At 42.1% G+C, this 27,147-nt stretch overlaps 1 protein-coding gene across 3 annotated transcripts in view; it reads right to left on the bottom strand.

Annotated features, from left to right (window-relative positions):
* Positions 1-27,147, bottom strand: part of LOC130087365 (transforming growth factor beta-1-induced transcript 1 protein-like) — a 252,832-nt gene that overhangs the window by 61,286 nt on the left and 164,399 nt on the right. For all 3 annotated transcript variants that reach the window (XM_056253640.1, XM_056253643.1, XM_056253642.1), the window contains one exon: positions 9,839-10,012. In XM_056253640.1, the coding sequence (XP_056109615.1) occupies positions 9,839-10,012 (174 nt within the window). The remainder of the gene's footprint in view (positions 1-9,838; positions 10,013-27,147) is intronic.

Here is a 27,147-nt window from a genome sequence, read left to right as displayed (position 1 = left end):
AGCGCTATGGGGAAGAACAACTGCGTTTGAACGGTTGTGAACACATGTGGCAAACATGCCAAAGAATTTGGCTTTAAATGACCTCTGATGATGACGTAATCGGAATGCGCACGTCAGAGGCTATAAAGATATATAAGATATAGATGCGTAACAGGTGCGCTCATCAGGTTCTTTTGTCTCCAGAACCGCATTGTGTACTGTGTTTGTGGTCTACAAACTTTTCTCTCAAACTATACCCGTTTGCTAGGAGTTAGTTTTGCTAGGCAGGAATAAAGCCTTTTTATACTCTCTTTCTCTTGTTGAAAGAGTTGGAAAAAAAGGAGAAGAGTTGTAATTATCAGTATGTAGTTATCTCAGACAATGATCCTCATGATTACTGCATACTGTGTCTGGGGGAACTTCACGCAGTAGCAGCCCACTGCCTCCGAGATCTCCTCTTGTGACGATAGATTGTACAATTAGTTACTTGAGGTAGTCACTTGAACGCCGTTTGAACAAACTAGCACGGCAGGTTCTGCTTTGGGCTCAGGTCAAGTTCCTGTCCCTCAGGGTGATTTACATTCCTGGAAGCACAAATGTAGAAGCAGATCTATTGTCCTACTGTCCTATTGTCCTATTGTACAAGGGTCATACTTCTTGCTAATAACGCCTCGTTGGCCGACCAGAGTCTGGTTCTCAGAAATAATATATCTCCTCGACGGCTCGCCATGGGCAATACCGAACAGGAGAGACCTTCTGTCTCAATCACAAGACCTTCTGTCTTGTGATTGGGACCATGCTGAGTGCTTGGGTTCCTTCCACCAGAAGAATGTATGCCCTTAAGTGGCATGTCTTTGAAAGGGGGTGTGCTACACATCATGCAGACCCAGCCCACTGCCAGTTTGTTTCAGTGCTGGAGTTTTTGCAGGAAAAGTAGTCAGCAGGCACATGTCCTGCTACTCTCAAGAGTTTTTGTGGCCGCCATTGCGGCTTGCCACACTCTGATTGATGGGGTTTCGGTGGGGAGACACCCTTTGATCACCCGCTTCATTCATGGAGCCAGGCAACTGAGGCCTCCTGTCAGAGTCAAAGTTCCTTCATGGGACTTAGCCATGGTCCTTGAGGGGATAGCCAACAACCCATTTGAACCACTAGAGTCAGCGCCGGTCAAGCTTCAGACTCTAAAAATGGTTTTCCTTATGGCTATCTCGTCACTAAAGAGGATAGGGGATTTGCAGGCTCTCTCGGTTTTGTCATCCTGTTTAGACTTTGCCCCTGGACTAGTTAAGGCTATTTTGCACCCTCACCCAGACTATCTCCCAAAAGTTCAATTTTCGACCATACATCCGGTCGTCCTTGAAGCCTTCTGTCCCCCGCCATTCACATTGGCGGAGCAGGTGAAACTCCACTTACTGTATCCAGTTCGTGCTCTTCAGATTTACGTCAACCGCACTAGCCAGTGCCGTAAGTCAGAGGAGCTGTTCATTTGTCATGGGGGCCGTAACCGGGGGTGGCCGCCACAAAGCAGACTATGATGCTATCGCCCAAGCTTCGCCTCTAGGCATTAGAAACAGAAAATACTATATAGCCCCTTTCACACAGAGATTCCGGAAAATACACGGATAATGTGTCCGGGGATTTGTCCCAGGATCGTTTGATTTTGGTTCATTCACACTGCCAGTGATTTTCCGGAATCTGTGAGTGCGTTCACACACATCCCATAAAGATCCCGTAAAGACACGTGATGTCAGGATGTGATGTGTAATGTACGCGTCGAAAACATGTACACTAACGCATCGCGTACCGTTCCACAAAGCTGGTGAACTATCTCAGCTTCAGCGTGGATAGTAAGGAGCTCCCTGGTCTCTGCTTCATTCCAGTTTGCAGACATTTTTTCATTCTTTCTTTGTTGATGATGAACACAAACTTTCTTCTAAGAGCAACAGAGTCACTAGATGGGACGTGTGTCATCACTACGACACACCCCTTACGGCATTGGTCCCGGCTTTTGTTCACACAGGGTGCGTTCCGGGACTGATCCCGGAAATGTTACTAGGTCCCCATCCCGGCATCGATCCCGGCATCAATCCCGGGACGTTTTTGCGTTCAAACAGAAGGCACTCTAGCTATTTCACGGCAATTTCCCGGTATCAACGCGCTGTGTGAAAGGGGCTTATGACAGACAGAAAATACTATATCACAATGAACAATTATAAATCTCCCACTGTCATTCTCAAACAAGGTGTTCCACAGGGATCAGTTCTCGGCCCATTACTATTTATTATTTACATTTTGCCCTTAGAAAAATTATTTGCCACCATGATATTCAATACCACTGTTATGCTGACGATATTCAGATATATACTGCTTGCCGACCGGACTCTATTCACCAGACTACATCACTATCATCGTTTATTAATGAATTAAAGACCTGGCTAAACAGCAATTTTCTCAGTTTGAATCTGATTAAAACAGAAATCTTAATTACTGGTCCACCATCTCTAACAAAAAATATAACTAATACTCCCACACTTGACCTTGAAGCTACATCAATTATTCTATCTGCCACTGTCAAAAACTTGGGTATCACTCTTGACGCTTCACTGCCCTTCGACGCTTATATTAGTCAACTCTGTAAAGCTGCATTTTTTCAACTCGGCTGTATTGCCAAACTCCGTTCCTATGTCAGCCCAAAAGACACTGAATCGCTGGTACATGCGTTTATCATATCTCGCCTCGACTACTGTAATGTTCTTTTTTTCTGGACTACCAGCACACTCTATCTCACGTATGCAATATATTCAAAACTCTGCCGCAAGATTGCTAACTTACACTAAACGATCTGCTCATATCACTCCAATTCTGTTCAACCTCCATTGGCTACCCGTGTCTTCTCGTATTACTTACAAAATTCTTTTGCTTACCTTTAAGTCACTCAATGGTCTTGCTTCTTCCTATCTCTCTGACTTACTTTCTCCTTATATTTCCCCTCGACCTCTCCGATCTTCTGGCTTTGAACTCCTCTGTGAGCCGAGATTCCGTCTTTCATCTATGGGTGGCAGGTCTTTCTCCGTTATAGCCCTTAAGCCCCGTACACACCGGGACGAATATCGGCGCGCGTTATTCATCAGCGTTTTTCAACGCGTTTTTTGTGTTCACACCCAAGCGATTTTCGCTGACGATGAGCCGAGTGAACACGTAAATTCATTCCCTGACATTAGATGGCGCTTAATGTAAAACAGAAATAGTCCTATTTTGTAGTCGCTGTCGCGTTTGTCATATATTTCTTTATGTTCCGACACCAACGAGACCAGCAGCTCTACATTCATCTTGCCTTGCATCTTCCTCGTCTTATTTCTTCCCGGCAGTGTACTTGGAGTATATCTTCTTCGCCGTTACGTATGTGTGCTCGGCAAGACGTTTTGTGTTTGAGCGCCCCCAAGTTGGGTTTTACTGTAACTTCAGAAGCTCCAGACACCAATCTCATTGGTCGGATAGTTTTTGACGCGGCGCGTCAAACCAAAAAACGAACCCGAGGCGTTTTAAAAAAAATGACGCTTTTACACGTGGCGTTTTTCGTGTCGATGTGCACACTCACATTGGCGCCCTTTGTTTAGTCCGCCCTTTGTTTAGTCACGAGGCGTTAAACGTCGGCGGTGTGAACAGGCCTTTAAGCTATGGAACTCTCTTCCCCTGGCTCTCAGGACAACAACCACACTGTATGAATTTAAGTCTAAACTTAAAACTAATTTGTTTAAACAGTATTATCAGTCATGACATGTTTTTCTTAAACATTTTCCATAACTTTTGTGACGATGTCATCAGGAAATAAATAAATAAATTGTAATTTATTTGTTCTACATTTATAAGTCATCATTCATCTGTGATATAACTCTGAGATCATTATCTACAAATATCAAAACATCTCCATATTGTATGAAACTACAGTCATCGTAATGTGTGCCCGAGTCAAGATGGCGACGTCTTTAGTCCAGCCCCTAGTTTATCTGGATGACGTGCGTCGCTTATAAAAACATGGCGCCGGCTATCGATATGCAGTGAGTGTACCTCGCGGAGCCAGTACTGGATGACTGCATGACGTGACTTAACATTGACTGTTTTTGAGTGGGGAATTTATTCTTTTTTCTCCTACTGACTATGTGAACTATTTTTGCTGTGGATTACTGTGGGGATTACTGATGGACAATTTTTTAACTGTTTTTTGTTTATCTTCCTTCATCTTTCAAATCATTTTTGAAACACTTGAAACTGTGGATCTGGTGAATATACATATTTGATTCCAATTCTATGTGTCCTGTCGTATTGAATGGTTGGTGGTCTAAAGTGATTATTATGGGTATTATTGTATTGATTACTGGTGTAAAATCTTGATCTCATTAAGTGACGGGTTTTGTGAAAGAACAATCAGACTGCACAAGATCTTTGTATGTTTTTCTAAACTGAAACTTAAATGAATGACAGAAATCCTGTCTGGCACCCCAGCATAAAAAACCCAAACAAAGAGAGTGGGAAAACGTTACACTTTGTATTACAATCAAAATGTTTACTTATGTACCATTAGTCTTTTGCATCTGACCTTTGCTTCAACTGCCCACCTTCTATGCTGTCTGTAAAAAGTGTTGTTTTTTGTTTTTGTTTCTGATTGTATTCCAATTGCAATGCGATATGCAACTGCAATCGCTCATTTCTTGGACTGGGCAAATGTCTATTGTCCATTTATGTATGAACTGATTGTTTGTTCTTTACTGTTATTGTGAAGGCTCCTTGAGCTTGGGAAAGGTGCTGTAAATGAAACATATTATTATTATTATTATTAGGGCTCATTCTACCAAGGGGGTTGCATCCTCCAGGGCTTTAGCAAGAGGCTCCCCATTGCAGCAAGTATGTGATGCGGCAGGCTGGTCCTATCCGCATACATTTATCAGATTCTATAGTTTGGATGTTCACGTTACTCCGGGCTCTCACGTCCTTGAGTCGGCATCCCAAGCTCATGTCTGAGGCCCTTCTTGTGTTTGTGCGCACACACTACACAACCTTGAGGGGTCCAGACTCTTTAAATCAAGCGCAGCATTGAGAGTAGCTTTTGAAAGGGAAAGTTTTGAGTTACATGACTGTAACCCTGTTCCCCGGAAAAGCGGGAACAAGATGCTGTGTTTCATTGCCACACTGAGGGCGTGTTCAGAATGTTCTGCAGACAAAACGACCTGATGTCACACATCTATTTATAGCCTCTGACGTGCGCATTCCGATTACGTCATCATCAGAAGTTATTTAAAGCCAAATTATTTGGTGTGTTTGCCACGTGTTCACAACCGGTCAAACGAAGACGTTCTTCCCCACTATAAATAATACGTTTTTATATAGGTAATATTTGTTTTCCCTTAACTCACAAAACAATAACTTCAATAAGAGCATTATTTCAAAGAAACATTGTGCCTTTGCCTTATATTTACTCAAATGGAATCGTTTGACAGACAATATTGTTTGGAAAAAGGTTTGGCTTATACCTAAACAATAATTAATTACAAACAAAGTCAAAGAGGTATTATTTAAAATGAAACATAGTATTTACCCAGTGAATCATTACTTTGTCAAATTTAAAGGAGATATTGATTCTAATTGCACTTTTTTTGATGGTTGCCCTGAAACGGTGGTTCATTTGTTTAGACACTGTGTTACGATGCGGCTGAAGCAGAGGCAGAACCAGGATCCACGTGCAGTAGTGTCTTTATTTAAATAAACTAGAACCTAAACAAATACAGACTCAGGAACAGGACAGCCAACATTCAAAATTACAACATTAAGAACTCATAAAGACTGAACAAGACACAGGGCTTAAATACATACTGGACTAACAACGAGACAAGGGACACCTGTGAACATTTAAACAATCAACCAATGACAACATGACACAACAGACAGGGGAACACAAGGCAAGATCACATGACTAAAACAGGGGATCACATGACAGACAAGAACCAGGAACAAGAAACAAAACCCAAACCGTGACATAGCCCCCCCTCTATGGGCGGCTCCCGACGCCCATCAAAACAAAAACAAAAACACAAGTTCAGGAGGGTGGTGAGTGGAGGCGGTCTTGGGGGAGGGACGGAGGGCCAGGCTCACACTGGGACCAGGAACCAGGACACAGGGATGGCGAGCCTGGGCCACGGAGCATGGGTGGACCTGGCTCGTGAGCGACCAGGACGGAGCAGGAAGCGCAGGCGGCGGCCGGGGCAGTGAAGAGCCCTCGGGCGGCCACGGCGGTGAAGACCCTTCGGGCGGCCATGGTGGAGAAGACCCCTCGAGCGGCCATGGCAGAGAAGACCCTTCGGGCGGCCAGGGCGGAGCAAACAGTCCATCGGGCGGCCAGGGCGGTGAAGACCCTTCGGGTGGCCACGCCGGTGAAGACTCTTCGGGTGGCCACGGAGGTGAAGACCCTTCGGGCGGCCACGGCGGTGCGGACCCTTCGGGCGGCCACGGCGGTGCGGACCCTTCGGGCGGCCACGGCGGTGCGGACCCTTCGGGCGGCCACGGCGGTGCGGACCCTTCGGGCGGCCACGGCGGTGCGGACCCTTCGGGCGGCCATGGCGGTGCGGACCCTTCGGGCGGCCATGGCGGTGCGGACCCTTCGGGCGGCCATGGCGGTGCGGACCCTTCGGGTGGCCATGGCGGTGCGGACCCTTCGGGTGGCCATGGCGATGGAGGCCCTTCGGGCGGCCATGGCGGAGCCCTATGGCCCCCCCCAAAAAATTTAATGGGGAGAGTGACAGAGTCATTACTAGTCTCTGGGCTGGACGGAACCAGCGGTGAAGGGGTCTCTGGGCTGGACGGAACCAGCGGTGAAGGGGTCTCTGGGCTGGACGGGACGTGAACAGTCTCTGGCTGGGCAGACGGGACGTGACGCTCAGTCTCTGGCTGGGCAGACGGGACGTGAAGCTCAGTCTCTGGCTGGGCAGACGGGACGTGAAGCTCAGTCTCTGGCTGGGCAGACGGGACGTGAAGCTCAGTCTCTGGCTGGGCAGACGTGACGTGGACGGCGGTCTCTGGCTGGACGGCGGTCTCTGGCTGGACGGCGGTCTCTGGCTGGACGGCGGTCTCTGGCTGGACGGCGGTCTCTGACTGGAGGGGCATGGGAGTGATGGTTCTCTTGGTAGCACGAGCTGACATCAGCGGGGGGTCAGCCACACTGGAAATAAGTCCTGGATGGCCATAGACCGATCCGATGGCTGGGTTGATGGTTGGCGCGACGTGGGGAAACTCAGGCTCTGCAAGTGCCGAACCGCCCAAGGAAAGGGCCAGATCAACAAACCCTTTCAGGGTCCAGCCACTATGATCATCCGGCATAACTTGAGCGATGTGCCAATCCAGCCCGCTACAAAACAGGTCCACGAGCTGGGCGTCATTTAGTGCTCCCAGATGACAACACGCCAAAAAGTCCCTCACATACCTCTCCAAGGGCTGGCCATCTTGAGACAGAGATGATAGAAATTTCCCTAAGGCCTGATTGCTAACAACTGCTGGATCCATTGGCGATGAGTTCTTCTGTTACGATGCGGCTGAAGCAGAGGCAGAACCAGGATCCACGTGCAGTAGTGTCTTTATTTAAATAAACTAGAACCTAAACAAATACAGACTCAGGAACAGGACAGCCAACATTCAAAATTACAACATTAAGAACTCATAAAGACTGAACAAGACACAGGGCTTAAATACATACTGGACTAACAACGAGACAAGGGACACCTGTGAACATTTAAACAATCAACCAATGACAACATGACACAACAGACAGGGGAACACAAGGCAAGATCACATGACTAAAACAGGGGATCACATGACAGACAAGAACCAGGAACAAGAAACAAAACCCAAACCGTGACACACTGCACATTCACAAGACCATTTTTACTAAATGTTTGTGATTTTATTACAAAGAATATTGATGGTCAATTTGTGTTGTTATGGAAACATTTATTAGTTGGTCTTTTGGAGAACTGTAGAGACAAGCACAGTCAGGTTCATACAATACATTTTCTTTATTATTTAAATTTTCTTTTAAAATAATTTCTTTTAATGGCAAAATTCCATGTTCACAAATGTAAGCTTCACTGTAAGAAAAAAAACTGTTTTATATATTTCAAGAAATAAATGGAACATTATATTGACTCAATACATTTTTTATAAAACAAAAAGCAGTTAAAACTGTAAAATGTCAAACGTTTCAATATCTTTATTTAGATCTACAATAAGCCCCCTCTAATGTGCAATTTTTTGTTACATTTATGTCTTTTCTTGTATTTTCAAATATCTGTAACATGATTTTCTGTTGAAAATATTTTATTTTTTTAAAAAACATTCACTAGTAAAGTTTTAATTGAATGAAGATTGCAATCAAGTTGAAGATGATTGCGGAGACGTCGGAGTCTGTTATATTTATGTGCTAACGATGGACAGACCTCTCGATGCACAGTCACATTTCAGTTCATTCAGGTTGATTACGCACACATTCAGGATAATGTTGATTTGATGTGTATGTTGCTGTGTTTAGGTATTCTGAATGGATCTGTGTACTGTAGTAGTATATGCAGTATTTTTTTTTTTGGCATCTCCATGTGGTCCTGTTCAGTATTTCAACTTGACTTGTCCTAAATGTAAACAAGCTCTTTGCTGTTGCACTGTACACATAAACTACACTGTGAATTCTGGGGAAAAAAAATTCTGTAATGTTTTTTTTTTCATGGATGCTTTGGTGTGCATACCTTTATAAATTTCATGGACTCCTTATTTGATTTGGTTATTTGATGTCCTTTTGGAGCCTCCAAGTGTCCTTTTTTGGAAAAACACTTAAATTTACCTTGAAAAAAGCTTGCAGAAATTAGTTTTGTGAGAATCACCTTTCAATCTGATGGTTTACTTTGCTGGATAAAGCAAGTATTAAAAAAGATAAATTATTATTATTTTTGTCACAAGTCATTGATAAGCTCCTTCATCACAGAGCTCAGGGCAGGATTTCGTGTTGTCTCTGCTTTCCAGTCAAATGAGAATTGCTAAGCTAGCATTAAAATTCATTTTAGGAGTTGACATGTTATTATAATTCTTGATCTGAAGTGAATGTAAACAGATTTGCCTTGCTGTCCATAATTCAGAGCTGGAGATCAAGATGCAACCCAAGTACCCAGTGGATTTACTTAAATAATATTTACAATAACTAGGGCCCTGTTTATACCTGGTATTAAGATGTGTTTTGGACAATCGGATCACAAGTGGACGATGCTAAATACAGTTTTGAGCTTGTCCACTTTCGACCACGCATTCGAAAACGCATTCGACCAGATTGCTTTCGCAGTGGAAACGCTCATGTGGTTGACTGCATTCGAACAGCCACTAAAGACCGCCTACTGAACTGCGTATTCATTGTGTGACGTGTTATTTGGAAGCGCGCTTGTCAGACGGCATTTAAACTTGACGGAATCAAAGGGACCCATAGACGCTCCCCTCGAAGTAATCAGGACAGAAGTGGTCGAAAGTGGACAAACGAGACAAATTAAAATGCCAGGTTTAAACGGATATGTGTCTCCCTTGTCCACTTGTGATCCATTCGACCAAAATGCATCTTAATACCAGGTGGAAACAGGGCCTAAATGTAAGGAAGAGTTGGGGTGGAGGAGAAACTGGGTTGCCGTAAAAAGTGTTGCAAGAGTGAGGTAAGCAGCGGTTTAGATGCATGCTTGCTCTAGCATTGTGATTTGTTGGATTAAATGAACATGTTCCTACAGAACTTTTAGCTCCAGTACAGCTTTAAGTTCTTAAATATAACACTGAAATGTATACCTACATTGAGTATGGGCTTGTTGCATTGTGCGCAGTGAGGTGAGTACAGGGTGAAGTAGTCAGGCTCACAGTATGGTCGACCGTCTTTCTCAAAGAAATTACAATTGCCAAGCTCACATTCACACTCAGAGCAAACAAAATGCTCCGGATGCCAAACACGTCCCAGAGCTGTTACCACCTAAGAGATAAAAGAAGAAGATGCATTTTTAAAATTACTATTGTTATTTAAATGAGAAGTGCACATAAATACAGCAAAACATTGACCATCCACTGTTTTGTTGTATCTCATTCACTTTTCTCCAGGCATTAAAAAAAATTCAATAAAGAGTTCTAAGCCATGAAACATACCAACCAGCTCAAATATGAAATGCAAACATTACAAAGTATTTGAAGCAAATTTATGAAAATTGGAAAATATAGGTATAAGAAAACTAAGTAAAGTCAATTACAATAAACGTAAAATACCATATATTTGTTTGTCACATTCAAATAGGGGAGTGGGCAGTTACTGCCAAGCTTTTTTGGGCGCATTTCTTTTTCCATGGTTACAGTGACTTTGCTGACTAGTGGATCTCTCTTTGAGATTGTTGGTCTAGTGTATGTAATTTAATTTACTTGCTTCAATGTAATTTAATGTAAACCATTAAACTTAACAACCAAAGATAATGACAGGTCTGTTTTTAAAGCGTTTAAAAAAATCTGTTTTGACTATGGAGAAAATAAATGAGACTTTAACTTACAGACCTAAATAAATACTTTGATAGTACTGTTGTATTACAAATTTATAAAATGTTACATCTAGGTTCCAATACAATAATATATAAACTGAGAAAGTTCTGTAAATTGTGTTTTACATTTTGAGGTATAAATGATGAGATTCAAAGAAGATTAAGTCAAGCAACCCAGGTGTCTGACATTAACCTTTTGCCTTTATGCACCTCCTGAACAGTGTCATTGTCCCTAGTTAAGCTATGATAATGTGAAGGTATGGGCGATACTGTCAGGCTGATTGGATTAGCATCTATGCATTTGAATGACACTGTTATGCTGATGAGATCAGGGCTGGGGAATTTCTGGTAACAAGCTGACTTCTGTACTTCATTTACATGCTTAGTTAAGAGTGTCTCCACCTCTATGTAAATCCTTCCCCCTTGAAAGGTATATAAACTACAATGTACACGGCCTTAGACTTGATGACTACAGCTACCGACAGCTCGTGTTCTCAATAAAGAATCCTGCTGAAGATACAACCAAGTCTCCTGGTCTTGGCTTCTGACTTTCCTACAGTTTTGGTGCCGTGATCCGGATAGAGCTACTCACCTGAATCCATATTGAAACTTCAAGCTCAACAAAGATCTGACTGAGTTCCAGACTGAATCTTTCTGTACAACCAAGGGTTGGTGAGTGCTATTTTATCCAAAAGAACCTTTAAGACCAGTACAAATTTGTTATCCTCTACGCCGTCAGAGAAGAGTTAACAGACAGCTTTAGTATTTGGTTAACTAATTTATCCTCTAAAGTTTTCTTTTAGAGATGAAAGTTATCCTCTGATCAGGCAGGGAAGATTAGCATTATGTGTTAATATTGGTTATCCTCTGTTCAGGCACGGAATTTTTGGAATTACGTGTTAATAATGGTTATCCTCTGTTTCGGCAGGGAAGAATTGGTTATCCTCTGTTCAGGCAGGGAAGATTAGCATTACGTGTTAATATTGGTTATCCTCTGTTTCGGCAGGGAAGAAGTGGCTATCCTCTGTTCAGGCAGGGAAGATTAGCATTACGTGCTAATATTTGGTTATTCTCTGTTTCAGCAGGGAAGAATTGGTTATCCTCTGTTTTGGAAGGTAAGCACTTTAGCGTAAAGTGCAAGTAATTTGTGTTATCTTTTGCTCTGCCAAGGAAGGTTAACAAGTGTACCCTCTGTTGATCAGAGAAGTTTTAGTGTTTTTGATTGTGTGGTAACAAAGAAACTCACAACTCACAAAATGTTTAGAAAAAATGCTATAATGATCCCCATAACTGAAAAATATGGTCTTACAACTCCATTGTGGCCAGATAGCGAATTCAAATCACTGTTAGGAGTACAAATGAACCTAATAGTAACTGGGGAAGTTAGACAAGAACTAACTCAGAAATATGAGATTAATCCAGACAAGACTTGGTCAGTAGATGAGTGTAAAAAGGTACTAGGAGCAAGTGTTTGCAAGAACAATGTGAAAGGCATTATCTGCTGCCACAGAGAAGCTACTAGCTACACAACAGTCTCAGCGTAACTCAAAGCTAGAAAAACAGAACAAAGAGCTCCGTGCTAGAGTATCCTGACTAAGAAATTAAACCGCAACAAAGCTGCAGAAAAAAACTTATGTGGAAGAAGTTAGTCACATTGATAACATTGATCGGCAAAATGTGTCTCTACGACATGTCGTTGGCAGAAGTCACACAGCTGATGTCAAAAATTCTAACTGAATCTGAATTCAACATTTGAGTCTGCTGTTACTTCTGAACTACAACATGCCAGTAAAGGTGATTTGAGAGAAGGTGTTTTGAAAATTCTAAAGAATATCATGGGACCCAAAATAGACTGGTCCAGAATCACTAACGGTGTGCAAAGGAAAGAATAAACTGTAAGTGAATACACTGAAAGGTTTTGTCAGTCAGACGTAACTTAGTATACGTTAATAGTTTATGATTCTGAAAGTGTGTTAGATGACAAAGGACCCCTAGTCCGCATCTGGTCAGATGGCCTTGTAGCTGAGTACAGAGGAGCCTTGCCATTCCTAGATCTAACTTGGTCTAACAGTACTCTCAGAAGTAACCTATACAGGTTAGCTACATGGGAAAGAGATGCTGATGTGAACCCTCTGGGGTCTAAGGTGTTTTTGGGGTCCTTGAGATGTTTTGACATGCCCTGACATTTGTGCTTTTTTCAGTTGCTTATAAACATATTAATGGCACAGGTGAAATTACACTCTATTTAGCACAAACAGGGCTACCATAATATGTGAGCAACATGTATGTACATGTTTGTATTTTTGATAAAATATTGTTTATTCATGGTTATAGAAAAAACTAAAAATTAAAGTTTCTGAAATAAGGCCACAAAACACATACTAAATGTGTGTCCACAAGACTTTTGACTAATGGATGTTGTCGCCTAGAGTTTTTGCTTCAAAATGATCTGAAAATCATCCTGCCTAATCATTCACATAAAACAATAGATTGTTTTAAATTGTGAAAAACATTTTTTTTGTTTGGAAAGGCAATATGCGAATGGGCGTGAACGGCCCAACCCCCTCATGATTAATTAGGTGGTTCTCACCTGAGAAGACAAAGACCCGCATAATAATGAGCCTTTCATTCAGGTGTGTCACACAAGAAAGAATGCGAGGACAATATGTATACATTTAAATTCTTTATTTGAATTAAAAGATAAGCATATATCATGGCATAATCCAAATTTGACAAAAAGGTGTACAACAGCAGCCAATGTCTCAGTCCATTATGCACATTTAAGGGTAAAGGTGGCACCTACGCCTCCATATGTAGAGGCTACCAATTACTGCTGATACAGAGCAATATCTGGTCAGTTTTTTGGCCTAGTTCTTATATAGTCCGCAAATCTGCAGGCCTCTTACACACAACTTGTGCACAAATTGTACAATTTATAATGGCTTAACAGGTTTTTTTTCAGTAATCGATATGTCTTATGGATTCTTTTCTGTACCCTTACACTCTGACAGCCAGACATTGTTAGCTTTCACAGTTGACTATGAGCAATACCAGTGGACATGGTTGCCACAGGGATTTTAGAATTCCCCGACCATATACCATCAGGCTGTAAGACGTGATTTGTGTGACCCAGAATATCCAGTCAAACAGTCCACTATGATTCAATATGTCGATGATATTTTGATTGCCTCAACATATCACGAGGTACATCAAACTGAATTGGCAGCATTGTTGGACTATTTGCAGAAAAAAGGACACATGCAGCTTTCACAAAGCTCAGATTGCTAAAAACCAAGTCATGTTTCTGGGTCAAACAATTGGTGCAGGAAATAGATCCATTACACAGGATCGAGTCGCTTCAGTACACACCATACCTCCGCCTACTACCATTAAAACACAATCATTTTTAGGAACAGCAGGTTACTGTAGACTTTGGATTGAAGACTATGCCTCGATTGCTCAGCCGCTCTATGACTTGTTGAAAGGCCATGTTAAAGATTCTGATACTGTTTACATGGAAGAACTTCATCTCAAAGCTTTCAATGATTTGAAGAGAGCACTATGTCAAGCACCAGCATTAGGAATTGCACAATCTGATAGACCCTTTGTGCTTTATGTCCATGAACACTTAGGCTTTATGACTGCATGTCTAATGCAAGATCATGGGGGCAGTTTACGCCCAATTCATTAATATTCTGGTAAACTTGACATAGTCGCTCAAGGTATGGGCCCATGTCTTAGAGCAGTGCAGGCAGTTCATCTAGCTCTTCAGGATCCATCAGTAATGGTGTTAGGACAGACTGTAAACGTAAAATGCCCTCATGCAGTGTCCGCACTAATGAACCAAGCTAAAGTTACTTCGGTCACCTCCTCTCGTTGGGGAAATTGGTTAATAACTCTCACAGCCCAAACATTGTTTTACAGCGTGCGCCAGTCACGAACCCATCCTCATGTATCATGTCTGCAATGACTGAAGTTTTGTTAGAGGATAAAGGAGAAATGACTCACGATTGTGTTACGCTTACATACACACCTACGAGTGAAGTAACAGAAACTCCCATAGAGAATTCAGAATTGTAGTTGTTTGTTGATGGTTCAGCTCAAGTCATTGAAGGTAACAGACGAGCAGGTTATGCAGTAACATCCACCACTTAAGTGGTAGCTTCAGGTCGTCTTCCAGATAATTTTTCACCTCAAGCTGCAGAACTAGTTGCCTTAACTAGAGCATGCACGCTAGCTTCAGGATTGGTTGCAAATATCTACAGAGATTCCAGGTATGCTTTTGGGGTAATTAAGCATGCTGGATTAGTTAAAGATCTAATGTTTGCCATGAAACTTCCAAAGAAATTAGCGGTGATCAAAGTGAAAGCACCTTTCACAACTAATACTATGGAAGCTAAAGGTAATGCTCTTGCTGATGTAGCTGCTAAACAGGTTTGTTCCTATGCAACTGTACAAGTGTGTTCAGATAGTACAGCACAGAAGAAAATTCTGCCTCTTGAATCAATCATTGATCTGTACAAAGACGTTTCCTCTATATGAAGCATGGACATGGTTAGACAAAGGAGCCACCGCGGATTCATCCGGCTGCTGGACCAAAGGGGGAAGTATGTCGCTCCCGAATCACTGCTGCCATATTTGGCTCAACAAATACACAATTTGGGTCACAGTGGTCCGGCAACGATGAATTCGGGAAACAGTCAAGAGATGCATTATATGTCAAAAAAATAATGATGTGCCAGCAGCAACTACAGCAGCAACACATACCCCAGCTCCACCAGGACCATTTCGTCACCTGCAAGTTGACTACATATCGTTGCGTCCTTGTAAGGGAAAAACTGACTTTTTGGTAGTAATAGACAAGTTCTCAAGATGGATAGAAGCTTATCCAACAGGGTGTGCTACAGCTGCACATACTGCTAAATGTCTTATCACTGATTTCATCCCCAGATGGGGATTACCAGATTGCATTGACTCAGATCAAGGTACACACTTCACAGGACAGGTAGTCAAGGAAGTGTCTAGAATGTTGAAGATTAACCCTCTGGGGTCGGCTATCGCGCCGGCGCGACGAGCTCACTTTTTTCCTTATCAGTGCAAAAGAGACTCAAATTACTCTGTTGATTTTGATCTTACATATAAGTGTTGTACATCATTAGATCCTGTTAAGTGTCTATTTTGTTTGTGGATACTCACAATAAAAACAAAGTGTTCTGCTTTTTGTTAAATAAAGAAAAATAAACATGATGCGATTTTTGCGTTCTCTCTGTCAGTGAAGTTCATTCTGAAATGCGTCCGAAAATTAACTGTAACTAAGTAAATACTTGTCACACAGGCACGAAAGATTTTTCGTTATGAAGCTGAAATTCTCTTCTTTTAAATGAAGTAATTTATATAAAAAACAAATATTCTCAGTTTATGTAATCTGTATGAAGAGAGAGAGATGTCAGTCTTTTTCCTTTCAGCTAATTATAGCGTATGACGTATTAATGTGACCACGCCCACTGAGAGCGCGCGCTATTCAAACGCAAATGTTGAGGCAAGCCATGAAAACGCCCACATCAGCTGGATAAAACATCCAAAAAGTTACCTCAGAAGTGCTGGTATAGTTTCATTTCGAGGAGCACGGATCCAGCTGATGAAGTAAGTTTATTCTTAAGTGCTTCGTTCTAATCGCGTTGTTGAATAGTGTCTGTAAACTGCACAAAGACTGTTTAAATATGAATTGTGTGTCTGTGTGTAAATGAATGAATGGCACAGACGCGCGCGCGCGTGATGTTGTTTACAGATGTACATCGCATCTGTGCGTTCATTCACTCTCGCTCCTACATTAGTAAACGTTATTTTTACATGAACACATCCAAACTATATTGCTATAGCCTACTGAGATTTGTTCTAATCGCGATATAGAATAGTGTCTGTAATGACAACATTTCGTTGACTAGTTTTGGATAGATTATAAAGTTTTTACTCTAAAATAGACATCAAATAAGCTTTTGTTAGACAGTTTCTGCTCATATGTTAAATATATAGTATGTTTTGTCAAAGATAAACTAATCAACTGTTATAGTGTTTGTTCCAATGCAAGCTAGGATATATCAAAATAATGAATCCTTAACTTTGAAATATGTATGATAAAATGTATTGGCCTACTTTAAAAAGTAATACTTTATAAGAGATTTATGGAAAAAGACAATTTTCTTTTCAAGATGTTTCCAACTCTAACTTTGAACCAATTCTATAGAATGGCCCATATAACCTATTTGACCAGGATTTGTTTCCAGGTATGACTAAAAATGTGCTTTTGACTTTAATTTATATTTCGATTATATATATATATATATATACGTGTGTGTGTGTGTATGTGTGTATATGTATATATGTATATATATTGTCATCGCATTCTTTCTTGTGTGACACACCTGAATGAAAGGCTCATTATTATGCGGGTCTTTGTCTTCTCAGGTGAGAACCACCTAATTATACATGAGGGGGTTGGGCCGTTCACACCTCCACGCATATTGCCTTTCCAGACAAAAAAATGTTTTTCACAATTTAAAACAATCTATTGTTTTATGTGAATGATTAGGCAGGATGATTTTCAGATCATTTTGAAGCAAAAACTCTAGGCGACAACATCCATTAGTCAAAAGTCTTGTGGACACACATTTAGTATGTGTTTTGTGGCCTTATTTCAGAAAATTTAATTTGTATTTTTTTCAATAACCATGCATAAACAATATTCTCTCAAAAATACAAACATGTACATACATGTTGCTCACATATTATGGTAGCCCTGTTTGTGCTAAATAGAGTGTAATTTCGCCTGTGCCATTAATATGTTTATAAGCAACTGAAAAAAGCACAAATGTCAGGGCATGTCAAAACATCTCAAGGACCCCAAAAACACCTTAGACCCCAGAGGGTTAAGTAGAATCTTCACTGCCCATACAGGCCACAAGCATCAGGCCAGGTTGAACGTGCAAACAGAACAATCAAAACCAGGCTAAGCAAAACACATCAGGAAGGAGTACCATGGGTCGAAGCGCTGCCAGCTCTACTGTGTAATATGAGAGCTTCACCTAACAGATCAGTAGGACTGAGCCCTCATGAGATTATTACTGAACGCCCAATGCAGATGTCAGGTGCCAAGTGTGATTGATCTTAGAAATGCTGATGTACACATTGCCTCAGATGCCCTAATTGCTTTCTATGGAAACCTCACAAAGGCAGTACAGAGTGCCAAAGAGAGAGTTGAATCGTATTAGCAGACTCCACCAGAAGGTGGACACACAATCATCCCAGGTCAATGGGTCATGATAAAGTCCAACTATCACAAAAGAAAAAGAAAAGAAAAAAAATACACAACGCAGAGACGCACATATGGGAACTTCAGTCACCCATAAACATGATCAAGATTGTTGTACTAGTAACCATCATGGACATCGCACAAAGTGTAGACTCCAGAGACAACATATTCTTAGAGCTGATGAATATATCAACAAAAAAAACCCGCCTTGTTTGCTGGAACGAACGTTTGCATGCCACACCCGTCTTCAGTAGGAGCAGGAATCCCATGGGTGGCACACCCCATCTCCAACTGTGACATGTGTACCTTATTCAAGGTTCATAGCAGTGGAATATGCAACAAGAATACATGTCACAACATCACAACTCCCCCAGCTTTTCCGTGTTGCATTCCTGGATTACCATCCTGCAACCTAACTTCAGCTACTCCCATCATAAAAGATCTACTCTTGCGGAGACGCGCATGCGCGGCGGACGGTGATGGCTGCTTAATATCGACGCTCTACCGCAGTTGTCTATTTTTCGGATTTATCTATCCCTACTAAGATTTTGGCCGAATTTTATGTAAAATCCCTGTTTTAGTGGCACTCTAGATGGCATCTAAACGAGATTTGATCCACTCCCCAGCAAAGAAAAAGTATAAAGATGATGAGCACCTTCATGACGCCACTGCCGAAATGCTTGATAAGCAACTGAGCGCCATAAAACTAAGCATGTCGACGATTGTTCGCGAGGAAATATCGATTACAGCACGATTGGACTCGCTGGAAAAGGATGTCAAATCGTTCGGCAATAGATGTGACAACATCCAGGCTACGGTGCGGGACGTTAAAAAGGAATAGATTGCTAACAAGTCCTGCATAGAGGAGCTCCAGGAGAAACTATTTCTTCATGAAGATAAATCCAGACAAAATAACCTAAGGTTGGTGGGCCTGCGGGAAGGAGCCGAAGGAGGGAATGCAATCCAGTTCTTGCAGACTCATATTCCCAAGTGGATTCCAGCTCTACAAGGGAAGACGATTGAGATTGAACGGGCGCATCGCCTCTACGCGAACGACGATCCCTCCAGGAATAGAGCGCGCACTTTGATTTTCAAACTCCTTCGTTACAATGACCGACAGGCGATCCTGCAGGGAGCCAGAAGCGCATCACCTCTGAGTTACGAAGGGGGAAATCTACGGTTCTTTCCTGACTTCAGCCAGGGAACGTCCAATAAAAGGAAAGCTATGGCCAAAGGGAGGAAACGCCTCCAACTACTAGGCATCGAGTCATTCCTGCTTTACCCTGCATTGGTCAAAGTGCTTAACGGCCACGAGCATTTGATCTTCAAAACCCCCGGAGACCTGGAGCGTTTCATCTCGTCTTTGACCGTCACTACAGAAATGGACACCACCGTGCCTACAGGGATGCCTGATGATGAGTAAATTCGGTCTTCTTTGTTTTATATTATAGCACTTTGAGTAGGGATATAGGTTTAATTTTTGCTGTGATGGATACTCAGGTGAGAGATGCTGATGTTTGAGTAACGGTTGCCACTCATAGTCCTAGTGCATGGCCTCGAGCAGATTTATTTTCCAGGCAGATAAGAGAGTGTGTTCTTCCTCTCTGCAAGCTGCCGATAGTAATTTGTTTTTTGGATTTTTTATTGTCTTTAACTATTATAATGTTAGAAATACCAGGGTTTGCCGTTTTAGTCGTACTATATATGTGTTTCATGGGGGTGAAATTCTTATCGATGCGTTTGGATACTATGTGTCTCATGTATAATTATATCGTGACAGAATGAGGGACTTTAATGTGATATCGTGGAATGCCAATGGTCTAAATTCTCCCATAAAAAGATCCAAATGCCTAGATTATCTGCATCGCAAATGAGCTGACATTGCCCTAATACAAGAATCCCATCTCAAGGCTTCTGATGCTACCCGTTTTCAGAATAGAGATTTTAAATTGATAGCATCCTTATCGCATAATAGTGCCTCAAGAGGGGTTATTATCCTTCAGAACAGAAAATTCCCATTCCTAATAGAGAAAACGGGAGGGGATGAAAACGGGCGGTTTACTTATGCATCAGGTTCATGGAATAATCTAAAAATGGTTCTCTTCTCAGTATACTCCCCTAATAATTATGATGTAGATTTTTTTCCATCTCTTACCAAAGTTCTCCTTAACTAGTCGACTACAACTTGGTCGTAGGAATAGATGCTAATGCAGTTTGTGACCCCTTAATCGATAGATTCCTATGTCTCTGTTCATGGCGATCAGGCTTCGCAGTCGTTAAACGAGCTCATTGCTGATAACGACTTATGTGATATATGGAGAGTGAAGAATGAGAGCTGTAGAGATTATACTTGTAGCACTCTATAAGTACCAATATCTAGAGTGCCCTAGGTTCATTACTGATGTAGTAATAGTATATTGTAGGGAAATTGAATAGAAATCAGTAAAATCACAGAATGTAAACGTAATAAAAAAAATGAATAAAGACTCAATTTCAAATACTCACTTGTTTCCCTTTTACTTGACAATTAACTAAAGTTGTGAAATGAACCTCCAAAACCAGTTATAAATCACAGTAAATAACTTTACATTACTCACAATTAACTCTTTGGAGTAAATTCAACACTTTCACATCACTTTACATTTCTTTTCAGACAGTTATTGAACTTCATTTGGGCCCAGGCTCTTGGAAAAATATATAAATGTCAAAAATAGTCCCAATAAAGTAAACAAATAAAATTAGATTTAGGCCTGAACGACACTTGTGTGCGTTGGGGCGGAAAAAATACAAATCGCCGCTTCACTCTTACTAGAGCCAGCAATAATGGAAAATGCTACTCACGCTTGTCATCACAGTCTCACGAAAAATGGAGCAACGCAGAGAGCGTCAGGAAGGAGAATATACCGTGCTGCAACGGGCAAAAAGATCAAAACTCGCCGCGCGGTCCCGATCGGGGAATCCAACGAGGCCATCAAAGTCATACGTAGTTAACGCAGCCAACCACCTATGGCCTGTGGCGTTAAGTTTGGCAGTTGTCAGCACATATGTGAGAGGATTGTTATCTATCCTCACTGTAAACTTAGCTCCATAAAGGTAATCATGGAACTTGTCCACGACGGCCCATTTCACAGCGAGGAATTCTAGCTGATGTACATGATAATTACGTTCCGACATACTCAACTTTCGACTGGCAAAAGCAATGGGACGGAGACCTTCAGGGTATTCCTGATTAAGCACTGCACCCAACCCATCCAGGCTCGCATCCACATGAAGGATGTACGGTTTGCTTGGGTCAGCGAAAGCTAACACGGGGGTATTGGTGAGGCAACTTATGATTTTCTCAAAGGAATCATCACAGACTTTGTCCCATCTATCAGCGAAGGGTTCCGACTCCTTGAAGTACTGCTGCTTCTCCGCACTACCAGATTTCTTCCTTTTCTGAGTCGGTGGGTAACCCTTAGTTAACTCCATCAAGGGCCTGCCAATGGATGAATAATTGGCAATAAAATGCCGATAATATCCACAGAACCCAAGGAATGATCGCAGTGACTTCAAATCTACAGGTTTCTTCCAGTCAAGAACGGCTTTCACTTTTTCAGGGTCTGTTGCGACACCAGCTGCAGAAACGATATGGCCCAGGTACTTCACCTGAGGCTGGCAAAATTGACACTTATCAATTGAAATTTTTAGGCCACACTCCTCTAACCTTTCCAGTACCTTCAACAGACGTTCCTCATGCTCCTCAAGGGTTTTCCCGAACACTATCAAATCATCCATATAGACCAGTACCTGTAACAGATTAATGTCTCCAACTGCTGCTTCCATCAATCGTTGGAATGTCGCAGGAGCTCCAGTTATTCCCTGAGGCATCCTCTCAAACTGGTAGAACCCCAATGGACAAAGGAACGCTGTTTTCTCCTTATCTTCTTCCGCCATTGCAATCTGATAATATCCGCTACGCAGATCCAGAACAGAAAACCATTTGCTGCCCGTCAAACAATTAAGCACATCATCAATATGTGGCATGGTGTACTGATCAGGCACTGTGCGTGAGTTCAAGGTGCGATAGTCAATGCACATGCGTATTCGGCCATTCTTCTTTCTTGCAATGACTATGGGGGAAGCGTAAGGGCTGCGTGATTCTTTGATTATCCTGGCTGCCAACAGGTCCTGTATGTGACAGCGAACATCCTCAATGTCAGCCGGGGCTATACGCCTGGATCTCTCTCGGAATGGCTTTGAATCACTGAGTCGTATTTGGTGTTTCACCCCACTGGCTAGTCCTACATCCCATTCATCTACTGAAAAAAACTCCCGTTTTCTGTGACAGTATGTTAACAAGGCGTGTTTTCCAAACTTCCGGAATTGGAGAGTCAAAAAGTCAAACAAGCTAGGGTCTAGGGTCTTTTGTGTGGATACTGATTTCTGTGGCACTGTGACAGTGTCTACCACACAGACTTGAGCCACTAGAGTTCCGATAGGAATCTCGGTTCCCTTCTGAGATTCGTTTTGAAGGGGTACAAGGAAATGATCTTCATCTACAAAAGGAGGAGTCATCACAAGAGAGGGCATTAGGACCCCAGCAGGAAGTTGACCATCTTCCGCCGTCTCCACAAGAAGAATGTGATTGGCTAAAGGTTGTTGGGGCATGACCTTACACACAGCATAACTAGTACTGCGAGGAGGATTAGTTAATGGTCCAGGACCCTCCCATTTCACTAGTCCCACAACATCAGTGCTGTTGGATGTCAACGACTGTTTGGTAACATTCAACTCATAAGGAAGTATTCTCAGCGAATTGACGGTGGTGCTACTGACCAACTCTTTGCAGTGAGCCAACAGAGTGTTAAGCTTGGAAGCATTTGTGCCAAGAATGACTGAAACCGGATCTGGACTCTTGGGGTCCGGACATACAAGTGCCAAGATAGAAATCTTCTCTTTAGAGAGTGATCTGACATCAGGAAAAGCCAATTTAACAGATATATACCCACTGTAAGGGTAAGTGGAATCACTGAGACCCCATATTGCAAGGTCTGAAAGAGGCATAAGAGGAATATGCGAATGGTGCTGCTGGTACCAACTTTCAAACACTATGGTGACCCGGGAACCACTGTCCAGTTGGGCTTTGCATGACTGACCTTCAAGCGTGACACTAGCAAGAGGAGATGGGCCCACTAACCCCTCAGGTAAGTGACTTGGCTTGAGAGACTCTACTTTTCCCTGACGAACAGAAAAGTTATTTACCTCTGCAGACGCTGGTTCTTTTCCACCCCTGTCCCTCCGAAGGGCACGGATCAGCTTTTGAATGACTTTTGCAGAGTTCTCAGGAGAATTGCAATGAGTGGCAATATGGCCGTCTTCGCCACATCTGTAACAGAAGTAATCTGAAGTTTCGGTAGGTAACAGATGTTTCCGGTTACTAATAGGCTTGCTTCTGTCATCCCTTCTTGGGAACTCTCTAGACACAGACATACCTTGTGACACTGTCATTACACTAAGCTGTTCTTGGAGCTTTTTCACTTGTTTCTGCAGAATCTGAACATCATTCTCCGTTTCAATCTCAACTGGCTTTTGAGAATATTTCAGTTTTGTTTCAGGCTCAGTATCTCTTTTCTTCAACTTAGAAGTTAGTACTTTGAGTTCGGCTTTCAGCTCTTGAATTTCAGAAGAATTTGACTTCATCTCTTTGGTAGCCTGGACCTGTCTTACCGTAGGATTCAGTTTTCGACGTGAGGCTTCATATTCATCTTCCTCTGTGATCTCATTCAACAACTGCAAAAAGGTAGGAGGCTTATATTTTCTCTCCCTTAGCCGTAGATGCACCAATATCATGTCAGATGGTGTGGAACCTCTAATAAACTGTTCTAGCCTAACTTGGTCTGTGCGTTGGGGAGATATTCCCTCTCGGTGCAAAACTCTTCTAAGAGATTTCTCCAACCTTTGCAAAAAATCAGACAGCTTTTCACCAGACTGCTGGTGCATAGATCTGAAGGCAAAATACAGGTCCTCCCCTGACTTAGCACTACTAAAAGCATTCTCCAATGCCTTCAAATAATCAGTAGGGGTTGCATCTGGATCATTTAGCCTCACTGCTTGAATAATATCTAAAGCAGGACCCTTTAAGCTTTCAACTATCCTTGTGCGTTTTTCTCGGTTGGAACAGCTACACTCTTCAACCATTAAATGTGCCTGAGCAAGCCAATGTTCTAGGCTTTCTTCGCCAGGAGGAGTGGGAATGGTCCCAGAAAATGTCCTCAAGCATCTGAAAGCATTAGTGTCACAGCTGGGTCTCATGGTTTTCTCAAGGAGATCTCCAACTGCTCGGATGATACTATCAGGTGAACTTCCTTGGAGGGGATCCTTGGAGAAAAGAGCCCTGACATCATCCATAGTCTTGCCTTCCTCTTGTAATAACTTGCGAAATTTATCAGAGAACTGCTCTGACTCTCTTGGGGTATTAGAATTATCTTCCAGGGAATTTCTCCACTAGCAGGTTGGATCTCAGGTGGGGTATGATCTGGGCTTACTGGCTGCCTGCACTCACAAAGCACAATTTTACTTTGCATTTGAGAGTAGTATTTTTCATCTCTTATTCGAACTCTCCCAAAAACTTTTACGGTTTGTGCCAATTCTTCAATGTCTGATACATCTAAATCAGTGGGCATTCCACTTAACACAAAAGCATGGGAGGGGTTAACTCCTAAACCCTCACACCAGTCAATGAGCTCACTCATGGTTACATTTTTCACATCATCACAGTCTCACGAAAAATGGAGCAACGCAGAGAGCGTCAGGAAGGAGAATTTACCGTGCTGCAACGGGCAAAAAGATCAAAACTCGCCGCGCGGTCCCGATCAGGGAATCCAACGAGGCCAGGGGAACTTCCAGGCAATCCAGGGTACCTGAAGCGCTACCTGGTAATGAAATCCACCGTGGCCGGAGGAGCTCAGTCTCCGGTTAATCCAAATCACTCGTGAATAACAAGTGCGTGACATTTGCGAACTCGCGAGTATAAACTACACACACTCACGATGAACTAATGTAGGATATCAACACTTTAACTTCTGTACGAAATTGCATAGACTCACTACTATTAGTAAAACAAATGAACACTCAAATCTTAACTGCGTCACACTCCGTGTCGTCGTTGTTGTTTCTTTTCCTTCTATCTCCTCTTCTTCGTTCCCTCCCTTCTCACTCTCTCCTCCCGCCCCCTCTCGCCTATCATATCACTCTCCAAACCAAACTGACATGTGAAATACCCAATCAGAGCCTAGAAACGTTATACACTTCTAACAATATGAAATATTGTTTTCAATACACGTGATGAGTACAGATATACAATATAAATCAAATATATAAACAAAAAAATATAAAGATACATTTTGAAGAAAAGTAAAATAATATAGATATACTTTCAACAAATTTCCACAGGGCTACATACTTTTTATTCAGCACGCCCAAGGCGTAAACCATATTGATATTCTACCCATTCTGATTTCAGATCACTCCGCTGTGATTTGTAATCTATCCCATCCGATAATTACCTTAAGCTCCAAAAGGTGGCGTATGAATACAACTTTTTTGCAAAATGAAGATTTTGTAAAACAGCTACGTTCTAAATTATCTCTGTTTCTCAAAGAAAATTCGAGCTCATCTACTAATCCACAAATCCTATGGGAAACAACCAAGTGTTTTTTGAGAGGAAACTGTATTTGTTTTGCCTCCTATGTAAATAAATCCAGAGTAAAACAATTAACTCATCTGGAGGCTCAGATTAAATGTGTAGAGAGGGATCTTAAAAAAACTTTTACGGAAAAGAAAAGCAGAATCCTGGGGAATTTAAAAACTGACTACAAGGCGATTTTACTAAAAAGGGTTGAATTTTTAATACACCGTACCAAACAAAACTACTACTTTAATGGAGAGCAAACTTATGCCGTTAAGGCTGAAACGCAATAAGGCCTTGGCCTCAATTACTGCCATTAAGGATAATGCAGAAGTTCTTCATACAGCTCCGGGTGAGGTAAACAGGATATTCAAGGAATTTTATGAGCATCTATATAGATCTGAGGTGGGAGAGAATGAACAACCTGTCATTGATTTCCTGTTAAATTTAGATCTACCTAAAATTAAGTGAGCAGCAATGTGCTTTTCTTGATTCTCCAATAGAATTAAAAGAATTGAAGGAGGCTTTAGAGGTTATGAATAAGGGTAAGGCCCCTGGTCTGGATGGTTTACCCCCGGAGCTGTATCTGGCGATATGGGATCTGATTGGACCACTCCTCCTTGACTCCATAAATTTTGCTATTGATACAGGTTGTTTTCATAGAGATCAGAACACCGCTCTTATTTCTCTGTTTCTGAAAAAAGGGAAAGACCCCCTATGTTGCTCTAGCTACAGGCCAATTTCACTAATTGGTACGGATGTCAAGTTATATGCTAAGGTTCTAGCCCGTCGTTTCGAAACAGTCGCCAGCTTCCTAATCGGCCACGACCAGACAGGATTTCTTAAGGAACGTTTTGCAACGGATAACGTGCCTTTTGAACATTATACAGGTTGTTTTCATAGAGATCAGAACACCGCTCTTATTTCTCTGTTTCTGAAAAAAGGGAAAGACCCCCTATGTTGCTCTAGCTACAGGCCAATTTCACTAATTGGTACGGATGTCAAGTTATATGCTAAGGTTCTAGCCCGTCGTTTCGAAACAGTCGCCAGCTTCCTAATCGGCCACGACCAGACAGGATTTCTTAAGGAACGTTTTGCAACGGATAACGTGCCTTTTGAACATTATCGCATTTTGAACATTATCGACTTACCCGACCCGGTTAATGAACAACGTGCTATCCTCTCGCTAGACGCTGAGAAAGCCTTTGACCGGGTCGAGTGGACATTTTTATGGTCTGCCTTAACCCATTTTGGATTTGGCCCTCGTTTTATACATATGATTCAGACCGTCTATGTTAACTCTTCTGGGCGGGTCTCAACAGGTTTGTGCTGTTCGGATGCAATCCCTTTGAATAGAGGCACTAGACAGGGTTGCCCTTTGTTGCCCTTGTTATTTGCAATTTCATTAGAGCCCTTAGCGCAGGCAATTCGGCAGGACCATATTATTTCCCCGATTATTGTTGGCGACTCCAGGCATGTTATCTCTCTTTTCGCGGATGATATCCTACTCTACATGTATAATACCTCCTCTTCTCTACCTCAGTGTCTTAAAATATTTAATGATTTTTGCGTCATAAGTGGCTACAAAATTAATTGGAGAAAATCTG

Source organism: Rhinichthys klamathensis, unplaced genomic scaffold, assembly GCF_029890125.1.
Source record: "Rhinichthys klamathensis goyatoka isolate OS25496 unplaced genomic scaffold, OSU_Roscu_1.1 h1tg000108l_1, whole genome shotgun sequence".
Classification (NCBI taxonomy): domain Eukaryota; kingdom Metazoa; phylum Chordata; class Actinopteri; order Cypriniformes; family Leuciscidae; genus Rhinichthys; species Rhinichthys klamathensis.
This window is presented reverse-complemented; position numbering and strand designations above follow the sequence as displayed.